The sequence below is a fragment of the Oncorhynchus clarkii genome, chromosome 32 (genome assembly GCF_045791955.1).
Source record: "Oncorhynchus clarkii lewisi isolate Uvic-CL-2024 chromosome 32, UVic_Ocla_1.0, whole genome shotgun sequence".
Taxonomy (NCBI): Eukaryota; Metazoa; Chordata; class Actinopteri; order Salmoniformes; family Salmonidae; genus Oncorhynchus; species Oncorhynchus clarkii.
The window spans coordinates 16145313-16168167 of NC_092178.1; the positions used below are offsets into that span (position 1 = coordinate 16145313).

General features: G+C 40.0%; 1 protein-coding gene across 1 annotated transcript in view; it reads left to right on the forward strand.

The window, feature by feature from the left end:
* Window positions 1-22855, forward strand: part of LOC139392339 (calcitonin gene-related peptide type 1 receptor-like) — a 54328-nt gene that overhangs the window by 26601 nt on the left and 4872 nt on the right. Inside the window, exons 8-14 of the mRNA XM_071140256.1 lie at window positions 2919-3010; window positions 8179-8305; window positions 11548-11701; window positions 14504-14564; window positions 14718-14784; window positions 17274-17492; window positions 19290-19331. Coding sequence (XP_070996357.1) covers window positions 2919-3010; window positions 8179-8305; window positions 11548-11701; window positions 14504-14564; window positions 14718-14784; window positions 17274-17492; window positions 19290-19331 — 762 coding nt within the window. The remainder of the gene's footprint in view (window positions 1-2918; window positions 3011-8178; window positions 8306-11547; window positions 11702-14503; window positions 14565-14717; window positions 14785-17273; window positions 17493-19289; window positions 19332-22855) is intronic.

The following is a 22855-nucleotide window of genomic DNA, read 5'->3' on the forward strand; positions in this document are numbered from 1 at the left end:
TTCCTATCATTCATTTAATATCTCAATGTTCAAAGTTTAGCTGATTCCAATACTACAAATACCTAGGTGTCTGGTTAGATTGTAAACTCTCCTTCCAGACTCACATTTAGCATCTCCAATCCAAAATTAAATCTACAATCCGCATCCTATTTCGCAACAAAGCATCCTTCACTCATGCTGCCAAACATACCCTCATAAAACTGACCATCCTACCGATCCTCGACTTCGGCGATGTCATTTATGAAATAGCCTCCAACACTCTACTCAACAAATTGGATGCAGTCTATCACAGTGCCATCCGTTTTGTCATTAAAGCCCCATATACTACCCACTACCCATATACTGCCTATTTCTTGCCTTAACTCCCATATCTTACCTCATTTGCACTCACTGTATATAGACTTTTTGTTTTCTTTTTCTACTGTATTATTGATGGTATGTTTGTTTATTCCATGTGTAACAAACACTGTGTTGTTGTATGTGTCGAACTGCTATGCTTTATCTTGGCCAGGTCGCAGTTGTAAATGAGAAATTGTTCTCAACTAGCCTACCTGGTTAAAAAAAGGTTAAATATTTTTTTTTTTTACTCTGCAGACACAGTGATCTGAGCTATCTGATTGGTCAGCAGTAGACCTATAGGTGCACTTGATTTGCTCTCTGGGCCTGCCAAGTGGGTGGAGTTCTACCTTCATTGAACCTTTATTTAACTAGGCAAGTCAGTTATGAACCAATTCTTATTTACAATGACAGCCTACCAAAAGACAAAAGGCCTCCTGCAGGGACGGGGGCTGTAGGACATATAGGACAAAACACACATCACGACAAGAGAGACAACACTACATAAAGAGACCTAAGACAACAACATAGCAAGGCAGCAACACATGACAACACAGCATGGTAGCAATAGAACATGACAACACATGGTAGCAACACAACATGGCAGCAACACAACATGGTAGCAGCACAAAACAGGGTACAAACATTATTGGGCACAGACAACAGCACAAAGGGCAAGAAGGTAGAGACAACAATACATCACGCAAAGCAGCCACAACTGTCAGTAAGAGTCCATGATTGAGTCTTTGAATGAAGAGATTGAGATAAGACTTACTCATAATATGCGTTCTCCTCTTCTATTGGTGTTATTCCAATTTGAATGCTTGTTGCAGCTCGTTCCAGCTCGTTCCAGTCGCTAGCTGCATCGAACTGAAAAGACGAGTGACCCAGGGATGTGTTTTCTTTGGGGATCTTTAACAGAATGTGACTGGCAGAACGGTGTTGTATGTGGAGGATGAGGGCTGCAGTAGATATCTCAGATAGGGGGGAGTGAGGCCTAAGAAGGTTTTATAAATAAGCATCAACCAGTAGGTCTTGCGATGGGTATACAGAGATGACCAGTTTACAAAGGAGTATAGAATGCAGTGATGTGTCCTATAAGGAGCATTGGTGGCAAATCTGATGGCAGAATGGTAAAGAGCATCTAGCCACTCAAGAGCATCCTTACTTGCTGATCTATAAATGACATCTCCTTAATCTAGCATGGGTAGGATGGTCATCTGAATCAGGGTTAGTTTGGCAGCTGGGGTGAAAGAGGAGTGATTACGATAGAGGAAACCAAGTCTAGATTTAACTTTAGCCTGCAGCTTTGATACAGTATGTGCTGAGAGAAGGACAGTGTACTGTCCAGCCATACTCCCAAGTACTTGTATGATGTGACTACCTGAAGCTCTAAACCCTCAGAGGTAGTAATCACACCTGTGGGGAGAGGAACACTTTTCTTACCAAACCACATGATCTTTGTTTTGGAGGTGTTCAAAACAAGGTTAAGAGCAGAGAAGCTTGTTGGACACTAAGAAAGCTTTGTTGTAGAGCGTTTAACACAAAATCCAGTAGGGGCCAGCTGAGTATAAGACTCTATCATCTGCATATAAAGGATAAGAGATCTTCCTACTGCCTGAGCTAAGTTGTTTATGTAAATTGAAAAGAGCGTGGGGCCTAGTATCGAGCCTTGGGGTTCACCCTTGGTGACAGGCAGTGGCTGAGGCAGCAGATGTTCTGACTTTACACACTGCACTCTTTGAGAGAGGTAGTTAGCAAACACAGACACATTAAATGGTTCAAAAGGAGAACCCTTTGCCTTCCCGGCCCTAGGGCTACTGAATCAAGTGCAACTGCCGCCAACGCAAAATTAATTAAAAAAAATAGGAACCCAAGGCTTTATCATAGTTTTTTTTTTACATAAATGGTTATTGACTAGGAATGGAGATTGACCAGTCGACCGACCAGTTAGTGACCACTGTTCTACATGGTAAATGGTTCAAGCGTGGCTTAGTCAAAATGTGATTAGAGTACGAATGAAAACCAGCTGTGCTACAGAGCTTAAGGACCTGATTTGAAATACCCAGGTCCTAGACCTTAAAGGGATACTTTGGGATGTTGGCAGTGAAGCCCTTTATCTGCTTCCCCAGAGTCAGATGAACTCGTGGACACCATTTTTATTTGAGCTGTTCCTGTAAACTCTGTCATTGCGGTAACACTAGTCAATATTGTCTCGCAAAAACTTCCTTCATACTGAACACAGTCATAAAAATAGTATCCACGAGTTCATCTGACTCTGGGGAAGTAGATAATCATAATCATGCGTGCCAAAATCCTGAAGTATCCCTTTAAGATCCTAGTCTCACCCCTTTTATATTTTGTTACATCAGGGTAGCAAATGGAAGTCAGGGTTAATGGTTCATGAATGTCCTTGATGCACCACTGTATGAAATGTTTTGTCATACCTGTGGTATACAACAGCTGTCAGCCAAACAGCATTCAGTGCTCAAACCACCCAGTTTATAATGGTTCATGAATGTCCTTGATGCACCACTGTATGATCCTATTTGTTTTAATGTTCATGTATCTGTATTTTCCAGATGGCCTATATCCTGTACTACATGGCGATTGTGGGTCATGCCTTATCCATAGCCTCCCTCCTGATCTCTCTGGCCATATTCTTCTACTTCAGGTAATTATTATACATGCTGCTGTTGCTTTCTTTATGAAACAAACTACTGGTTTGATTAGGGAGAGTAGTCGGTCTTGGACTATCAAAGCTTTTTTCCCCACATGATTAATGAATACTTCTGATGATGGTGATAATGATGACGATGATGATAATGGTGATTATGGTGAAGATGAAGACACATCTAATCGTGATGAAAATGAGGATGTTGATGATGATAGTGGTGATAAATATGATGAAAGTTATGATAATATTGATGGTGGTGCTGACTGCGATTGATACAGTTCAGGCGGTATAATATATTTATCCTAAGGTTCTGAGGTTCTGCTTTATCAATCATCTTGTCATTATTTAACTGAAAAGATGGCTGTGTATTTCCTCTGAGATAACTGAATTGTAAAGATGGCCGCAGTGGTGTAAAGTACTTAAGTAAAAATACTTTAAAGTACTACTTAAGTCCTTTTTGGGGGGTATCTATACTTACTATTTTTATTTTTGACAACTTTTACTTTTACTCCACTACATTCCTAAAGAAAATATCGTACTTTTTACTCCATACATTTTCCCTGACAACCAAAAGTACTCGTTACATTTTGAATGCTTAGCAGGACAGGAATACGGTCAGATTCATGCACTCATCAATAGAACACATGGTCGTCCATACTGCCTCTGGCGGACTCACTAAACACAAATGCATCTTTTGTAAATAATGTCTGAGTTTTGGAGTGTGCCCCTGGCTATCCATACATTTTAAAACAAGAAAATTGTGCTTGTTGTCTGCTTTGCCCATTTATACAGACCTACATGTACATATTACCTCAATTACCTTGACTAACCTGTTCCCCAGCACATTAACTAGGTACCTGTACCCCTCATATATACTGTAGCCTCGTTACCGTTATTGTCTTGTGTTACTTTAGTTTATTTAGTCAATATTTTCTTAACTCTATTTTTCTTAACCACATTGTTGGTTAAGAGTTTGTAAATAAGCATTTCAGGGTAAGGTCTGCCCCTGTTTTATTCGGTGACAAATAGATTTTTTTATTTATTATTAATATAAGGAATTTTAAATGATTTATACTTTTACTTTTATTCTTGAAACTTAAGTATATGTAAAACCAAATACTTTTATACTTTTACTAAAGCAGTATTTTACTGACTGACTTTCACGTTTACTTGAGTAACTTTCTATTAAGGAATCTATACTTTTACTCAAGTATGACAATTCTACTTTTTCCACCACTGGATGGCTGTGTGTTTTCTCTGAGATAACTGAATTGTAAAGATGGCTGTGTGTTTCCTTTGAGATAGCTGAATTGTAAAGATGGCCGTGTGTTTCAACTGATATAACACTGGATATATTGGGATCTATTGGGGCGGTAAGCAAATTGAAGTGGGTCTAGGGTGCGTCTTTCTTTTTCCCAATGCAGTTAAGCCAAAACAACGGCCCGTTATTCAGAGAGGCGTTGTACTACGCTGTCATTGGCTGGCTAACGTTGTCTCACTCACAGGCGATCACCGCAGAGACAGTGGCCTTCCTAGGTAAGGATGGAAAGTGTAATTTAACAATTAGCTGCCTACCGTAATGCAGGCCTATTATTATAATGTTTGGTCAAATTTGCCCATGTATTTATTTTTAGAGTTGTAAAAATGTCTGCTGAATTCCCTCAATTGAAGGTCAGCTAAGTTTACCTAGAATACGTAACGTTACTAGCTCCGTATTGTTATATTATCATTAGTAGTCTATTATCAGGTAAAAGTATATGCTTATTATTAATAATTTCTCAAACATGTATTAGCTAATCATTCAGTCGAATAAGCTGTAGCATAGCTTATTCGACTGAATGATTAGCTAATACATATTTGAGAAATTATTAATAATAAGCATATACTTTGACCTGATAATAGACTACGGGGCGTAGCCATTGAATCTATCTTTGAGCGTTAAGGGACGTTAGTGGCTAGGTCTGTCCACGACATTACGTTATATATTTTTCAATCTTGAAATACATGGGCAAATGTTATTAATCAGAGACTGAAATTTCACGCTACGTGATATTCACTTCCAGACTTGGAGAGCGCTCAAAGCGTTGTAGAACGCCACTGAATAACGGGGCATGGTTTTGGCTTAACTGCGTTGGGAAAAAGAAATACGCTGTGGGTGTAGCAGACTGGGATAGGGAGAGATTGAATATGCCAGTTGGTCTGCGCATGCTACGAGGGCGCGGCTTGGGACGCCATCTGGGTCGGGATCCTTGCGAGAGTTAACACGCTTTAATGTCTTACTCACGTCGGCCACGGAGAATGAGAGCCCACCATCATAGGTAGCTGGCCACGTCGGTGGCACTGTGTTGTCCTCAAAGCGGGCGAAAAAGGTGTTTAGCTTATCCGGAAGTAAGACGTAGGTGTCCGTGACGTGGCTGGTTTTCCCTACAACATACTGTGTCTGAGCCGTTGATAAGTTATTAATATGTCCATTCACTCTTGATTTTTTTGCTATCTTGAAGCTGAAAGGGTTCCCCCGGTTGTCCCCATAGGATAACCCTTGAATAACCATTTTTGGTTGCAGTTAGAACCCTTTTGGGTTCCATGTAGAACCCTTTCTATAAAGGGTTCGTTCTACATGGAACCCAAAAGGGTTCTACCTGGATCAAAAAGAGTTCTAACTGGAACCAAAAAGGTTTCTCCTGTGGGGACAGCTGAAGAACCTTTTTGCAACCTTTTTGTCTAAGAGTCTATAACCATTAGGCCATTATCCTTGAATAAACATTATGAGGGACATAACTGCAGGAGCAAAAACAACATTTCTGCATCATATTGGTTAATATAGACTTGGGATAGTTCTCATTTGGCTCAGTTGCCAATGTGAAAATTCCCAAAATGTTGACATTTGACGTGTTTCAAATCTCAATGGATATAGCAAGTAGGGTGTTAACCAGCAAATGCAGCTGTGGGTCAACGTAGGTTTTCTAACAGACTGCAATGTGAGCCAACGTACAGTAGGTCTTGTAACAGACTGCAATGTGAGCCAACGTACAGTAGGTCTTGTAACAGACTGCAAAGTTCCGCAAAGTTTATACCTGCTCATAAATCTAGCTAAGACATAGTTCAGGTGCATATCTTAGTAGCCAACTAGCCGCTATCCAAAACAAAAGTAAACGCTCAAACTACACTGTGTGTGTCATGACACGAATCAGATAGAATAGATCCTTTCTTGGCATTGTAAAGCATCAATGGACGATCAAAGAGATCAGCTAATTATGACCTCAATTACGTTTTAAAGATGGCAAGCAAAGCATTGCTTTTTAGGGGAACATCGTTTTTATGATCATGGCACTATATTTATAGGCTGATCCCTTTAAAACTGAAAGTCTTAATGTTCCCAGATGTGCAGTTTACAGTGGTATTTGACGCAGTACAGCTGCACTTCTTATTTATGACCTCCACTTCAGCACTGCCAGGACTCACCGACAAAAAATACTCCAGCTAGCTGTGGAAAAATAGAGTTGGGTTAGCTTAAAAAATATTGTATCACTGTGCAGTCTGATCCTGTCCTAATGCATACATGATGCTTGTTGTCATAAAATGGCTGTCTGTTTTGACAGGGCCTGTCTGATTAAAGTGTCAATGTACATGGGGTTATCATTTTGGTAGTTCCTGCTTTTACTGTACCTTGCATGCCAGACGTTGCCCTGAAACTCCTTTAGCTTGTTTAGGTGTAGTCTGAGAACATCCATACATCATCAGATGAAGAGCGTTCTTCTGTCTGTTCTATTTTATGCTTATCCTAGTTTGAAGATATTTTACTAAAACGTCCTTTTGCTTCTGTTGGGCCATTTAAAGTTAGCCTTGTTCTCAAGGACATCACACACCACTGACCAAGAATAAGTCATTTACTAATGCTGCCATGTTGAGATTTCTTCTTCTTCTTCTTCTTCTTCTTCTTCTTCTTCTTCTTCTTCTTCTTCTTCTTCTTCGTCTTCTTCTTCTTCATCTTCTTCTTCTTCTTCTATAAACAACACATTTACAGCAAGACTGCTACATTAGCTTCCAATGACTGGAGACAAATAACAGGACATTGTTGCTGTACACAGGTTTGGCACATAGTGTTTTCACTCCAGTAAACACTGTTCCATCCTATCTTTAATTGCTCGTGTTTGGCATTACTTTCCTAACCTTTTTATAGAAAATAGTATCATTTGATTACACTGCCATCCATATGGATGATGGAGCTTTTGATTACTGATTATTTTACCCACACTACTTTGTAAATGACTTATTATGTGACTAATATGCTTCTGTATCAGATTCCGTGAGAATCAGGAAGCTCCACAGGGACCTCAAATACTGATTCCACTTATTGACGTTGGGTGTGCCAGTATTTAGCACGGCTGAACCGAAGCAAATGATTTCAGTTCTTTGGTGTTGCTTGAGAGAATTACTGTGTATTATTATACCAGTTTACAGCATGCTCTGAATGGAAAGACAATCTGTATTTATATTTTACAAGAGGATCCTTCGTTCAGATGACCGCAACATCTGACTAAGTCATTATGGGCCGGAGTTAGTCATTCCAATGGTTCATGTTATTTATCGTCCTGTTTACTTCATCAAAGCTCGAAACATATTTTTTTGTAGGATTTAATATGTTGAAGTTGCGAATTTAGTTTTTATTGCAACGTGCAGAATGGATTTTTCATCATGAATATTCATTATTTTGATGATGTTAAAATTCGATTTGCATACAGTCCCATTAATTTGTTTAATCGTTTCTCATGACAAGAATAATTTACCTCCAGCTTTGCAGATTATATTCTCATCTGTGACTGTTAACTGTGAAGTTATTTTTCATATTTCACATACTAACGATTTATATTGAAGTTTGTTCTCTCGTTTCAGACATACAATTTACACTCTGTATCACTTACAATTCTGTAACCTATGTTATCGACAGCATTCCTTATATATTTTCACACTTAAAAATGAGATAATCAGCTTAATCATTTTGCTTCTGTCATTTAGTAAATTGTTTGATGTAGCTCTCTCTGTGAATGTCTGCTGGGGTAACTGTGAATGTCTGCTGGGGTAACTGTGAATGTCTGCTGGGGTAACCGCAGCCAGACCCACATCATATGTTAACTTTATTATGCTGTTTCTTTGTCTTCACTCAGGAACCTGAGCTGCCAAAGGATCACGCTTCATAAGAACCTCTTTGTTTCCTATGTCCTCAACTCCGCCCTAACTCTCATCTACCTCATAGCAGTGGTCAACAACCCAGATGTAGTGGGAAGAAATCCAGTAAGTGTCACTTTACTTCACTCAACTCATATCACAGTCAAACACATCACAGAAATACATTTCACATTTAAGGTCAATAAGATCAATGGGAAGAGAAAATATAATGTACGACTCTTCAGTGTTGCACTGCATGATCATTTCAAAATAATATTTGTTTGAATTCTTAAAAACGATGTGGCCCTCGAGCACTATTTTATTTCATTCAAATGAGTTTACTCTATATCAGCTGTTTTTTCTAAAAGCGTTCGTTAGAATATAATTTCTTCTTTTCAGCATATCTTTTTAATGTGTTTTGCCATTAACAGACAGCCCAGAGCTATACTTCTCATATCACTCAGACTTCTTTCATTTGTCAGACTTTTGAACTGTTGCCACTCGTTGAGTTTCAGTCAGACGTGAATTCTTTGTATCCTGAGGTCTGTTAAGGTGAAGATAGTAAATCTGCCTCTATGGAATGTGACATTACTGTATCTGGTATAATCATCCCTTTCTGATACTTTCAGTATTGTCTTTTAAGAGACATTTTCATTGTCCACCTTTCAATGCAAAGGATTTGAATAAATCAGCTTCTTATTATACACTATAGTGACTCAGCAGACAGAGTTACAGAGTCGCAGTTCCATAAAAATGTAACGTTTTTTTATTTTTTTATTTTTTTAAGAGGTCTGAGAATTGTAGAGATGATCTTAATGTAGAGAAATAGCTAGAACATGGGCTTGTAGAGATGGATAGCCTATAAGTAGAGACATTCGTTTTTTTCCCAGTTAGGTTAAATGGTTAGAAAAAGACTGCTGGCCCAATGTATACAGTAAGGTCCTGTTATCATTCTCTCGATTAAAGTATCTCTTTAGAGATGTCCTTCAGTTTAGCCAGACACAGAAAAATACTGTCGTCTGGGTTTGATTTTCAGCGTCTCTTCTCTTCTCCCCGTACCATCACGTTCTCACTGGAGAAACAGACTTCAAGCCTAATCCAGCATATTCACAGTGGAAGATTTATTCAGATATACCAACTGACCCTGGTGATCCAACCGACAGGGAGAAAGGAACGACAGCTTTCAAAATGAGTATGAATAGCTATGTTCTAGCAGCATTGGATCAGAACCACCTTTCCCAATCTGTCTTAAATTTATTATAATCTGCTTGTTTTGAAAAGCGAGAGAACCAAATTGCAGTTTGTCTTTCACACCTCAGACAACATGGTCTTGATTTCCAGGGATGGGATGAAAAGAAATCCCATCACAGTTGGTTGCACATACTACATGTCTTTAGTGGAACATGTTGAAATTCTCGAGCTGCAAATTTAGACTGGGTCGGTCTGTGTTCTGACTGCATGTTTGATTTAGGGATGTGGTGCTCTGTTGGGAGAATAGACTCAGCTCTCTCTGAACAAAAAGAACAAGGTCTCTTTCTCTCTGGCGGATCACAGCAGAGACTAGTAGTCTGCCAGTAGTGAAAGAGGAGTGGATCCCTAGTGCTCAGGTCAAGTAGGGCAAAGACTTGAGACACACTTTGGAATCGTCAGACAAGAGTGCCTTAAACTCTGTTCCATAAAACATTGAGAACCATCCAGACTGTCCCATTACATTAGGCTGTGGTTATGAAGTGGTGAGACGTTTTTTGTGTGAGTTTTTTTAATTTAACCTCTACAGGATCGGTGGATTCCTCGCAGAATGGTTGAGCTAACGAAGGCTAATGTGTTTAGCATGAGGTTGTAAGTAACAAGAACATTTCCCAGGACATAGACATATCTGATATTGGCAGAAATTATTTTAAATTATTTTTAATCTAACTGCACTGTCCAATTTACAGTAGCTATAATGCCATGAAATAATACCATTCTATTGTTTGAGGAGAGTGCACCGTTAGGAACTTGAAAATGTATTAATAAACCATTCAGGCATATTTGGGCAGTCTTGATACAAAACTTGGAACAGAAATGCGATGGTTCATTGGATCAGTCTAAAACTTTGCACATACACTGCTGCCATCTCAAATCTAAACTGGAATAATACATTATGGCCTTTTTCTTGCATTTCAAACATGACGGTACATGAATTTAACATTTTCACAAACTTCGAAGAGTTTCCTTTCAAATGGTATCCAGAACATGCATATCCTTGCTTCAGGTCCAGAGCTACAGGCAGTTAGATTTGAGTGTAATTTTAGGCAAAAATTGAAGAAAAAAAAAGGGGCAGATCCTTAAGAGGTTTTTAACTAGGCAAGTCAGGTTAAGAATAAATTATTATTTACAATGACGGCCAACCCTGGCCAAACCCTAACCCGGACGACGCTGGGCCAATTGTGTGCCTCTCTATGGGACTCCCAATCACGACCGGTTGTGATACAGCCTGGAATCAAACCAGGGTCTGTAGTGACGCCTCTAGCACTGAGATACAGTGCCTTAGACCGTTGCGCCACTCGGGAGCTCCCATGAAGTGTTCTGATCACACCAATAGACCTTAGTAATGTCAACTGTCTTTCACCATACATGTAATGCCGCAGGAGAAATAGGAGGAGGAGGAAGAGGGGAGAAGAGGAGGTGACATATGGCTAAGAGTTTGTGGGTGACTGACAGGTTTTTAAGGCTGCGTATGCCGCATACACAGACCTCAGGGACAGGAGACTAGCTAATACCAATGCCAGTATCTTCTAATTAGATCAGCACACTTGGAGACAGAGGGCTGAGAACCAGGAATCTCAACATGGAAAAACTAGAGGATGAGCCTCAGTTAATATGTATGGGCCCGTCCCAAATGGAACTCTGTTCCCTATATAGTGCACCACTTTTGACCAAGTCCCATCTTAGAAGAAAAGGTGCTATCAATAACCTAAAAGGGTCCTTCGGTTGTCCCCATAGGAGAACCCTTTGAAGAACCCTCGTTATTTGTAGAAAATAGGGAGCCATTTGGGACGCAACCCCATAAAAAAAATAGAAAGGCTTTAAAAGACAGAAAGAGACATATGATAGTATGGTGTTGACTGACAAGAATGTGGGGATATTATTGAACAGAATATAGGCTGCTTAACAGTAAATTTTGTCTGGCAAATACAACTATCTGAAATGTGGAGCGAGGGATACTCTGTGGCTCGAGCAGTAAGGAGTAAACGGATAAACATCCTCCTCTCGGAAAATCATAATACCCCACTAACGATATTGTGTCAGGGTTGGTTGAGTGTTGGGCTTTGTGTTGTTGTTGTTATTGTCTCTGTGTGACTCTCTGTGATCCTAATCCCCTGCAGGTTGGCTGTAAGGTGTTGCACTTCTTCCACATGTACATGTTGGGCTGTAACTACTTCTGGATGCTGTGTGAGGGGATCTATCTGCACACGCTCATTGTGGTGGCTGTGTTCGCCGAGGAGCAGCATCTACACTGGTACTACCTCCTAGGCTGGGGTGAGTCTTACCTGCCTTAACCACAGATCTAGGATCAGTGGTTATAGCCAGCAATAGAAGGTCAACAGTCAATTCAATAATCCAGAGTTGAATGGTCACAAAACCAAAAAAGGTGAACCAAAAAGTTTGAAATGTCCTTAAATCCGACGTCTCAAAAACGGTTAAATTCTTTCTACAAAAATATAAATTATAATACAATAAGAAGTGTAGGAGAGTCAATCAACAAAGGAAAAAATTATAAATGATAAACCAAAGATTATCTACATATTGACAAGATGCTGGACTGACCGCTCGTATGCTGTGTTCATAACCAATTGAGAAGGTGGTATTTACCACATACGACTGGGAAATACCTCCAGCTGGTAATTACTAGTGGGAAACTGAGCTCCAACTTCTCCCAGATGCTGACCTCTTGCGTCACCTACTAAGGAATTGACCTTGATTACATTTTTCGGCAGTTAAATGCAACAAAAATAAAATTTTATAAAAGCAATCTAATGAATCTATTTTTTTAACACAAATGTGTTTACATGCATGATAGTTGTACTTTTAGTTTATGCTTGATGAAGCTTGTGGCCATTAGCAAATCAGCGTTTCTGAACGAGTTCAAAGCACGTGAATGCATCCAACTGGTATGTATGACTTCACAACTGGCAATTACCACCTTCCCACTTGGTTATGAATGCAGCATAACAATGGGAATAAATGTCCACAAAGGCGGAAGGCAAGCGAGAGGAGGCGGTATCAGGCTGGAACATTCTAGCTCATAAGAGGGCAAATACGCATGTGAACACCAGCGACAACTCCGATATAAAATTGTTTTTCTCAAAGTTGCCTGAATGCCATGTGCGTCCATTTATTTACCTTCGTAACAACCTAAACATTACTAAATGTATATTTAATATAATAAGCCTCACATAGTAAATTAGAAATGTCATTATTTGTTGACCAAAGTCTTTTCTGCTTCTCGCTGTATTTTTCACACGGACAGATTCATTCTGGGGCGCATTTAGGCCTCTCACGTAGCCTCTTCCTCTCTGGATAAACTCACCACTCCTTGGTGATGATAGGAAGTCCTTATGTGAGAGTAGTCCAGTAATTCCCTTTCTCCAGGCAGATAACCCAAGGGAACAGGTTTCTACCACAGGTAGCCGGTTGCACCTTAATTGGGTTAATTGTCTTCCATGTGTTTGATACCATTCCATTCACTCCATTCCAGCTTTATTATAAACCGTCCTCCCGTCAGCAGCCTCCTGTGGTTCCTCCAGCACACACTATTTAAAATTGAATTCGTTGTTTCTCAAACCATGGCCATTTCTCTCTCCTCTTTCTACTATACTTAAAGTGACAGTCCTCATTTTTAACCATCAAGAGAAATGTAATTTAATGATGCAGTCGTTTAGCCAGATGTAGGCTATTCACCTTTATGTTGACCTCACTAAAACGGAATCCATAACTTTGACAGTGCACTTTGTGCACCTAATTTATTTGATTTTCTCTGTACTCTATTCTGTTTTGTAATTATATTTACATACCACAAAAAACGATGTCTGAGTTAACACGATATGGTAACAAGTCTGTACAGCAGCTTGTTGTATGTTACAGTGTGTTCTAAACGTTAAGCTAATCACCTCTTACCTAGCCTCAGAGGCCTTTGCTCCCTTATTATGATTCATAGCCTATCTTCATATTTCATCACTGTAGACATAAAATAACATAGTAAACAGCTCCCAACATATCGCTGGACCACACATAGATCAGCTTGTGTCACACAACAGGACGGGACAGAGTCTGTGTTGGGACACAGGATCAGAGACAACCCTGTTAACCGCAACATTCCCCGTGTGTCGAACCTGCCAAACCTTGCATCAGATTGACAGCTTTATTAGCTCTTCCTATTGGATAGCAGCTATTAACGTGCTGTCTGTTCTGATTAAAGGAGGAGTGTTATAGTATGAGCCCTGGCCACCCGAGTGGTACGATATAACTGTGAATGATCGGCCATTATTAAAGATGCGGCGATATAACTTCGGGGCAGTAGCTACAGTATCTTTCACACAGCCACCCAAAGGGATGGAGGGATGGATGGAGAGAGGGAGAGAGGGATAAGAGAGAGGGATGGAGGACCTTGATTAATGACTTCTAAACTGACCCGATGCTCGGATTCATCTGTTTCATCTGTTTATGGCCCCAGCTAAAATGAGAACCCCAATAAATACTGGCATGGTTGTGTTGTCTTTAGGGAAAGGATTTAACCAGACTTGGTAAGACTTGGTAAGTAGAGGAAATGGCCTCGTATGGGGTTGTTCTTGCTAAGGTTGTAGCAGACAACATAAGCTTGTTTTGAGTTTAGAAAGAGCTTCCACTGTCTGTTCTGTCAGGTATCTTCACTATAAATTGCATGATCAATACTTAACAGCCTTAAAGGGACAGTTCAAAGGGATATCCACTTACCTTGGCTGTGTTTATGCTCATTTTGTATTTTGAGTGAAAGGGAAAGGGGGATACCTAGTCAGTTGTACAACTCAATGCCTTCAACTGAAATGTGTCTTCTGCATTTAACAGAAACCCCTCTGAATCAGAGAGGTGCGGGGGCGACCTTCCCCTTTAACTTCTTCTATACAGGTTACAGTACAGTAGATATGCAAAAAGTTACTCTTATAAATGAGGAATTACACACAAATTACTGTAGTAAAAATATTATAGCTGTTTACTTTATAATAAACACAACATCATTAGTTCATGAATTGATTAATTCAAGTTTTGCAGATGTCCTTACAGTGTTTGTCTTCTCGTTTCCAGGGTTTCCCTTAGTGCCTGCATCCATTCACGCTGTAGCGAGGAAGAAGTATTTTGATGACAAGTGAGTGATGGTCCTCTGCACTAGTATTGTAAATAAGCTGAGCAGCTGTGTGGTGGGCTGCAGTAAACAGATCTATGAAGGAGAAGAAGAATACTTCATTGTCTGTTTGTAGAGAGGGACTTGTTTAACGGCTAATGTTTCTCTTTCCTGTAGCTGCTGGATGAGTGTTGAGACCCACCTGCTCTACGTGGTCCACGGTCCCATCATGGCAGCGCTGCTCGTAAGTCACACCCTACTCAATTGAAATACCTGAAGTGGACACTCAAGGCTACATCCTGTACAGCCTGGTTGCATAGACTAGATGTAACATAGCAAACGTAAATCCGGGACACCGAAATTAGTATGATGTTACATTTGATATGGATGCATGAGACAGAAAGTTACTTAATGCGAACATCTAGGAACTCAAAAGGTTGCACATACGAATCTCATCACGGACAATTTTAGCAGTTTAGCTAATTAGCAACTTTGCAACTATAATAAATAAAAATCTAAATGCAACAATTTCAAAGATTTTACTGAGTTACAATTCATATAAGGACATCAGTCAATTGAAATAAGACCTTAATCTATGGATTTCACATGACTGGACAGGGGTGCAGCCATGGGTGGGCCTGGGAGGGCATAGGCCCACCCACTGGGCTTCATTACAGACAGAATATTCCTCAGCCCCCCCCCCCCCCCTCCCCCCCCACCCCACCCCCTCAGGCAAGGCAGGTTGGCTGTACTGACAAATTCTCTAAAACAACGCTGGAGGCAGTTTATGGTAGAGAAATTAACATTCAGTTATCTGGCAACAGCTCTGGTGGAAATTCCTGCAGTCAGCATGCCAATTGCCCTCTCCCTCAAGACTTGAGACATCTGTGGCATTGTGTTGTGTATCAAAACATTTTAAAGTGGCCTTTTATTGTCCCCAGCATAAGGTGGGTTAAGATCACATGGTCCGTTAACTGTATGCAAGGTCTTACCGAAATTTGACTTCCTTTTTATCCCAACCCCTCCACATACAGTACCAGTCACAAGTTTGGACACACCTACTCATTCAAGGGTTTTTCTTCATTTTGACTATTTTCTACATTGTAGAATAATAGTGAAGACATCAAAACTATGAAATAACACATATGGACTCATGTAGTAACCAAAAAAGTGTTAAACAAATCAAAATACATTTTATATTTTAGATTCTTCAAAGTAGCCACCCTTTGCCTTGATGACAGCTTGGCACACTCTTGGCATTCTCTCAAACAGCTTCTTGAGGAATGCTTTTCCAACAGTTTTGAAGGAGTTCCCACATATGCTGAGCACTTGTTGGCTGCTTATCCTTCACTCTGTGGTCCAACTCATCCCAAACCATCTCAATTGGGTTGAGGTCGGGTGATTCTGGAGGCCAGGTCATCTGATGCAGCATTCCATCACTTTTCTTCTTGGTCAAATAGCCCTTACACAGCCTGTAGGTGTGTTTTGGGCCATTGTCCTGTTGAAAAACAAATGATAGTCCCACTAAGCGGAAACCAGATGGGATGGCGTATCGCTGCAGAATGCTGTGGTAGCCATGCTGGTTAAGTGTGCCTTGAATTCTAAATAAATCATGGACAGTGTCACCAGCAAAGCACCCCCTCTCCATCACACCTCCTCCTCCATGCTTCACGGTGGGAACCACACATGCAGAGATAATCCGTTAACCTACTCTGCGTCTCACAAAGACACGGTGGTTGGAACCAAAACTCTCAAATTTGGACTCATCAGTCCAAAGGACAGATTTCCACCGGTCTAATGTCCATTGCCTGTGTTTCTTGGCCCAAGTCTCTTCTTATTATTGGTGTCCTTTAGTAGCGGTTTCTTTGCAGACATTCGATAATGAAGGCCTGATTCACACAGTCTCCTCTGAACAGTTGATGTTGAGATGTGTCTGTTACTTGAACTTTGTGAAGCATTTATTTGGGCTGCAATCTGAGCTGCAGTTAAATAGAATGTACTTATCCTCTGCAGCAGATGTAACTCTGGGTCTTCCTTTCCTGTGGCAGTCCTCATGAGAGCCAGTTTCATTATAGCGCATGATGGTTTTTGCAACTGCACAAGTCTTGCCATTTTACTGATTGACTGACCTTCTAGTCTTAAAGTACAAATTGATTGTCATGTCTCTTTGCTTATTTGAGCTGTTCATGCCAGAATATGGACTTGGTATTTTATCAAATAGGGCTATCTTCTGTATACCATCCCTACCTTCTCACAACACAACTGATTGGCTCAAATGCATTAAGAAGGAAAGAAATTCCACAAATGAAAAAAGGCACACCTGTTAATTGAAATGCATTCCAGGTGACTACCTCATGAAGCTGGTTGAGAGAATGCCAAGCGTGTGCAAAGCTGTCATCAAGGCGAAGGGTGGCTATTTTGAAGAATTTCAAATATAAAATATATTTTGATTTGTTTAACACTTTTTTGGTTACTACATGATTTCATATGTGTTATTTCATAGTTTTGACGTATTCACTATTATTCTACAATGTAGAAAATAGTAAAAATAAATAAACATTTCAATGGTACTGTATATATACAGGTTGGAGAGGTTGGAGCAGGGGGCTGCCACACTGGGCGCACTTGGAGCAGTTGTTGTGGCAGGTTAAGTGCCTTGCTAAATGGCACAATGGTAGGAAATGGCATCTAGGATTCTATACTATAAAATCCTTTCTTTCTTTTCTTTCCCAGGTAAATCTGTTCTTCTTGCTAAACATCGTGAGGGTGCTGGTTACTAAGCTGAGGGACACCCACCGGGCAGAGTCTAACATGTACATGAAGGCAGTGAGAGCTACCCTGATCCTGGTCCCTCTCCTGGGCATCCAGTTTGTCATCTTCCCCTGGAGGCCAGAGAACCGCCTGGCGGGGGAGGTCTACGACTACATCATGCATATATTAATGCATTACCAGGTAATGACTACATCATGCATATATTACCAGGTAGTGACTACATCATGCATATATTACCAGGTAATGACTGTATCATACATTACCATTACCTGTTTTTTTACACTGCTGCTACTCGCAGTTTATTATATCACTCTCTATTATCTATCACCCCTACCTACATATACAAATGACCTCGACTAACCTGTACCCCCTGTATATAGCCTCGATATTGTTATTTTATTGTTTTATTTAGTTTATTTGGTCAATCTTTTCTTAACTCTTTCTTGAAATGCACTGTTGGTTAAGGGCTTGTTAGTAGTCATTTCACAGTAAGGTCTACACCTGTTGTATTCGGCGTATGTGACAAATAAAGTTTGATTTGATTACCAGGCATGACTACATCATGCATATATTACCAGATAATGACTACATGATGCATATATTAACACATTACCAGGTAATACTACTGATCGCTATGACTACATCATGCATATAAACTCAGCAAAAATGAAACAATCTTCACAGATCTTCATTGTAAAGGGTTTAAACATTGTTTCCCATGCACAAACAATTAATGAACATGCACCTGTGGAACAGTCGTTAAGACACTAACAGCTTACAAACGGTAGGCAATTAAGGTCACAGTTATAACAACTTAGGACACTAAAGAGGCCTTTCTACTGACTCTGTAAAACACAGAAAGAAAGATGCCCAGGGTCTCTGCTCATCTGCGTGAATGTGCCTTAGGCATGCTGCAAGGAGGCATGAGGACTGCAAATGTGGCCAGGGCAATAAATTGCAATGTCCGAACTGTGAGAAGCCTAAGACAGCGCTACAGGGAGACAGGACGGACAGCTGATCGTCCTCGCAGTGGCAGACCATGTGTAACAACACCTGCACAGGATCGGTACATCCGAACATCACACCTGCGGGACAAGTACAGGATGGCAACAACAACTGCCCGAGTTACACCAGGAACGCACAATCTCTCCATCAGTGCTCAGACTGTCCGCAATTGGCTGAGAGAGGCTGGACTGAGGGCTTGTAGACCTGTTGTAAGGCAGGTCCTCACCACACATCACCGGCAATGTTGTCTCCTATGGGCACAAACCCACCGTCGCTGGACCAGACAGGACTGGCAAAAAGTGCTCTTCACTGACGAGTCGTGGTTTTGTCTCACCAGGGGTGATGGTCGGATTCGCGTTTAATCGTTGAAGGAATGAGCGTTACAACGAGGCCTGTACTCTGGAGCGGGATCGATTTGGAGGTGGAGTATCAGTCATGGTCTGGGGTGGTGTGTCACAGCATCATCGGACTGAGCTTGTTGTCATTGCAGGCAATCTCAACGCTGTGTGTTACAGGGAAGACATCCACCTCCCTTTTGATTTTAACCCCCCCCCCTATGTTCAGGGACACATTATTCCATTTCTGTTAGTCACGTCTGTGGAACTTGTTCATGTTTATGTCTCAGTTGTTGAATCTTATGTTCATACAAATATTTACACATGTTAAGTTTGCTGAAAATAAACGCAGTTGACAGTGAGAGGACGTTTCTTTTTTTGCTGAGTTTATTACCAGGTGTGACTACATCATGCAGATATTACCAGGTAATGACTACATCATGCATATATTAACAGATTACCAGGTAATGCTACTGATCGCTATGACTACATCATGGATATATTAATGCATTACCAGGTAAATTATGCAAGTGATGGTATGCCAGCAGCACAGTCCTTGCCAAAGCTCTGAGCTGACAAACAGTATGTTAATATTAGCAAGAGGATCTGATGTTTGTTTGTTTTGCTTTTCCTCCAGGGGTTACTAGTGGCAACGATATTTTGCTTTTTCAATGGCGAGGTAAGCATGACTTTTCAGTAAAACTCAAGCAACTCAAGCAATTCACTTCCCATTCACTTCTACTCTTAGATCATTTGTTTCTTGAGGTACAGTTGACAGTATACAGTAACAATTTACACTTGATCCTCTGAAGAACCCTTACCCTCTAGTAAAGTACAGTTTTAATTGATCCTCTGAAGAACCCTTACCCTTTGGTTAAAGTACAGTTTTAATTGACCATGTCGAGGGGAAGACAAGTCAGATACAGCATATCACAAAAGTGAGTACACCCCTCACATTTATGTAAATATTTGAGTATATATTTTCATGTGACAACACTGAAGAAATGACACTTTGCTACAATGTAAAGTAGTGAGTGTACAGCTTGTATAACAGTGTAAATTTGCTGTCCCCTCAAAATAACTCAACACACAGCCATTAATGTCTAAACCGCTGGCAACAAAAGTGAGTACACCCCTAAGTGAAAATGTCCAAATTGGGCCCAATTAGCCATTTTTCCTCCCCGGTGTCATGTGACTCGTTCGTGTTACAAGGTCTCAGGTGTGAATGGGGAGCAGGTGTGTTAAATTAGGTGTCATCGCTCTCACACTCCCTCATACTGATTGGTCACTGGAACCACTCTGGGGAGAATCACCCTGCCTGTCTGCCTGTCTGTCACCCACTTAGCTCAGCCTGCAGCTATTTGCTGTCTACATTCACCAGTGGGCTCCCCCACCCAGTTAGTTAATGTCATACATTGATAGAACGCATTTGATAGTTCAGGGGTTGCATACTGCTTGGCCAGACACTAGGAGAAAGAGGGACTGACTGAGCATTTTCTTCACTTGAGAAACGAGAAAACAAAACCAATACGCAGACCAAGAAAAACTGAGACCTTATTTGAATACTCAGCATGAGGTGGTATCTTGCACTGACAAAAACACTGCGAATTAACACAGCGTTCGTTCATTATCAGGTGCAGTGTTAAGTTATGTTTTATACATTGGAACTGATTTCTGGGCTGGGAAAACAGGTCAATCGTTAGCTCCTGCATGAGAAACCAGACCTCATCAGCGTCACTCCATCGGATCCCGTAAACAAGTTCGACATGTCCAAAGAACAGATTCAGTTTCGGGGGGATAAAAGACACATTGACACAAAGTAATTGTTTTTTCGGTATAGGAATGTTTGTTTGCTTTGCCGCATAATAGTTTGTACTGTCTCTGAGACATTCGTTTTTGGGGCTGAGTTCATTGCCGATTTGCCAAACTGCATAGACCTAAGCTATGTTCCAAATGATACCCTATTCCTTATATTCCCTATGGGCCCTGGTAGTGCACTACAGTATATATGGGAATAGGGTGCCATTTGAGACTTAACTAAACAACACACTGTTGAATAGCTCTTTGTCAAGTTCAGCCAATGGGGAAAAAAGTTGTACTTATTTTTATGTTTTCTACGTTGTGTCTGGCACCCTATTCCCTATATAGTGCACTACTTTGGAACTACAATTAGTTAATTCAAAGGAAAGAGAAACCCTGTGCACAGCAGTGTGTCTCGGTACAGCTGCTGGTTTTGGCAGGAACGAGTATTACAAAACGAGTAAAAACAGCATACTGAAGAAAGACATTCGATTGGTCGCCTTTTTATTGTTTTAGAATGCTAGTTGTTGATATGCTCTGCATCATTAGATCATGGGAGAGTGCAGTGTGTCCTGTCCTCATTTTCCCTCAGTAATTAGTGTGGCGTTGTTCAGGAATTAGACATTCCTTGTTCTGGGTCAGCCCGTTCTTTTGAGTTAACTATTGGCTCTATTCATTCGGTATCACGGACATTCAGCATTACAGCGCGATTGATATTGAAAGGCAATGTTCCCTCGTTAGCTGTGATTGCATTCACTATAAACGTCAGCTCAATCGGAAATTACCTTTACATATTTTATGGCACATTCTGTAACTCTTCAGCGATACAGATTATAATTATTATTATTATTGAATAGGGCCCTATTTCACACACTGCTTTGATTGACATTTTTACACTGCACACTTTTCATGCAGTATAACATTATCACAGAAGATAACACTCCTTATTCAGATTGGTGCTGTGCTCAAAAATGTGATACTCTCATAATGTAAAATGTACAAACAAAAATCAGATAAACTAGCCTAAATGGACACTTGTGTTCACGTGTTTCTTTTCCAAAGTGCCTAACTATTGTTTAAATGCCTCAAGCTTCTCAACCTGCACTAAACTCAGTGAGGAAGGAAGGTATTATCCTTCAAGTAATGACAGGAAATGGGAGCCTAGATTGTGATTGAATTCAGTTCTTGCCGAATTCATATCTACAAACTTCTATTAACATGTATCAAATCAATCCACATTTCCTCAGCTGTCACATTAAATTGAGTTAATGATCATGCATATTGATGAAAGTGTGTGGTTAGACACTAAAATGCCTAACGCAGTATGTAACCAAATTCTTACACACTCACATGAACACACACATTTAAAAATAAAAAAATATACTATGGAACGCCGTTTGGGTCTTTGCGTGTCAAAAAAGATACACGTCAAATAACACTATTTGACTGCACGTCACATAATAATTTAACGCGTTCATACATGTTTTACGTAGTTATTACGCATTGATTACACTATCAGTCATATTCCATATGTCACAACGATTCATCGATACGTATGCTATGACGCTGTTAAAGTTGTCTCGCGCACCTAATGTGCTGGTCATAAAAAAAGATAGTTAGCTGATGGATGCAAACAATGTCTTCCCCAAAAACATAGCAAAACGACATCATCTGTTTCAGTAGCTATAGTTAGCTATCTAACTATATAGCTGGGTGTCATCATCTAAAATAACCCTAATTTATAAAACAGTTCTTATTTGATTAATGGTGGTCGGACCCATCTATATGAAGCTAGCCGCAATAAGGATTAGCCACAATACTGGACTTTGCGGTTAGCCTTCAAAATAAAAGTATATAATTGACAGCGATGAAAATTAATACAAATAGTAGAATTATGCCATAATTTAATCATGTTAAACGAGTTTGGAATGTTGTTATATAAAATCAACAAAAGGCAATAATTTGTTAATTTGACAAAAATATGTTGAAATCACACTGGATGTAGTATACTTTAGAATTGCATTGTGGGCATACTTATTTCACTGTACAGTCTTACCTATGGATTGTGGATCAATGACGTGGGGTATCAGTCTACTCAGTGACACGCAGAGAACACCAGCGTTGTAACAGTTAGCTCTTATTGTGTATAATTTGTCGTTTGTTGTAGCCCCTAGCATATATTATAATTGTCTATTCATTGGTAATAAAAACAAATAATAATATATATATATATATATATATATATATATATATATATATATATATATATATATATATATATATATATATATACATTTTTTTATTTGTTTTATTAGCTCTTACTGCGGGTCTCTGAAAGAACTGAATTGAGACACATTTATTGTCAACCTACTACGTGTATTGAACACTATTCAAGAGGAAAAA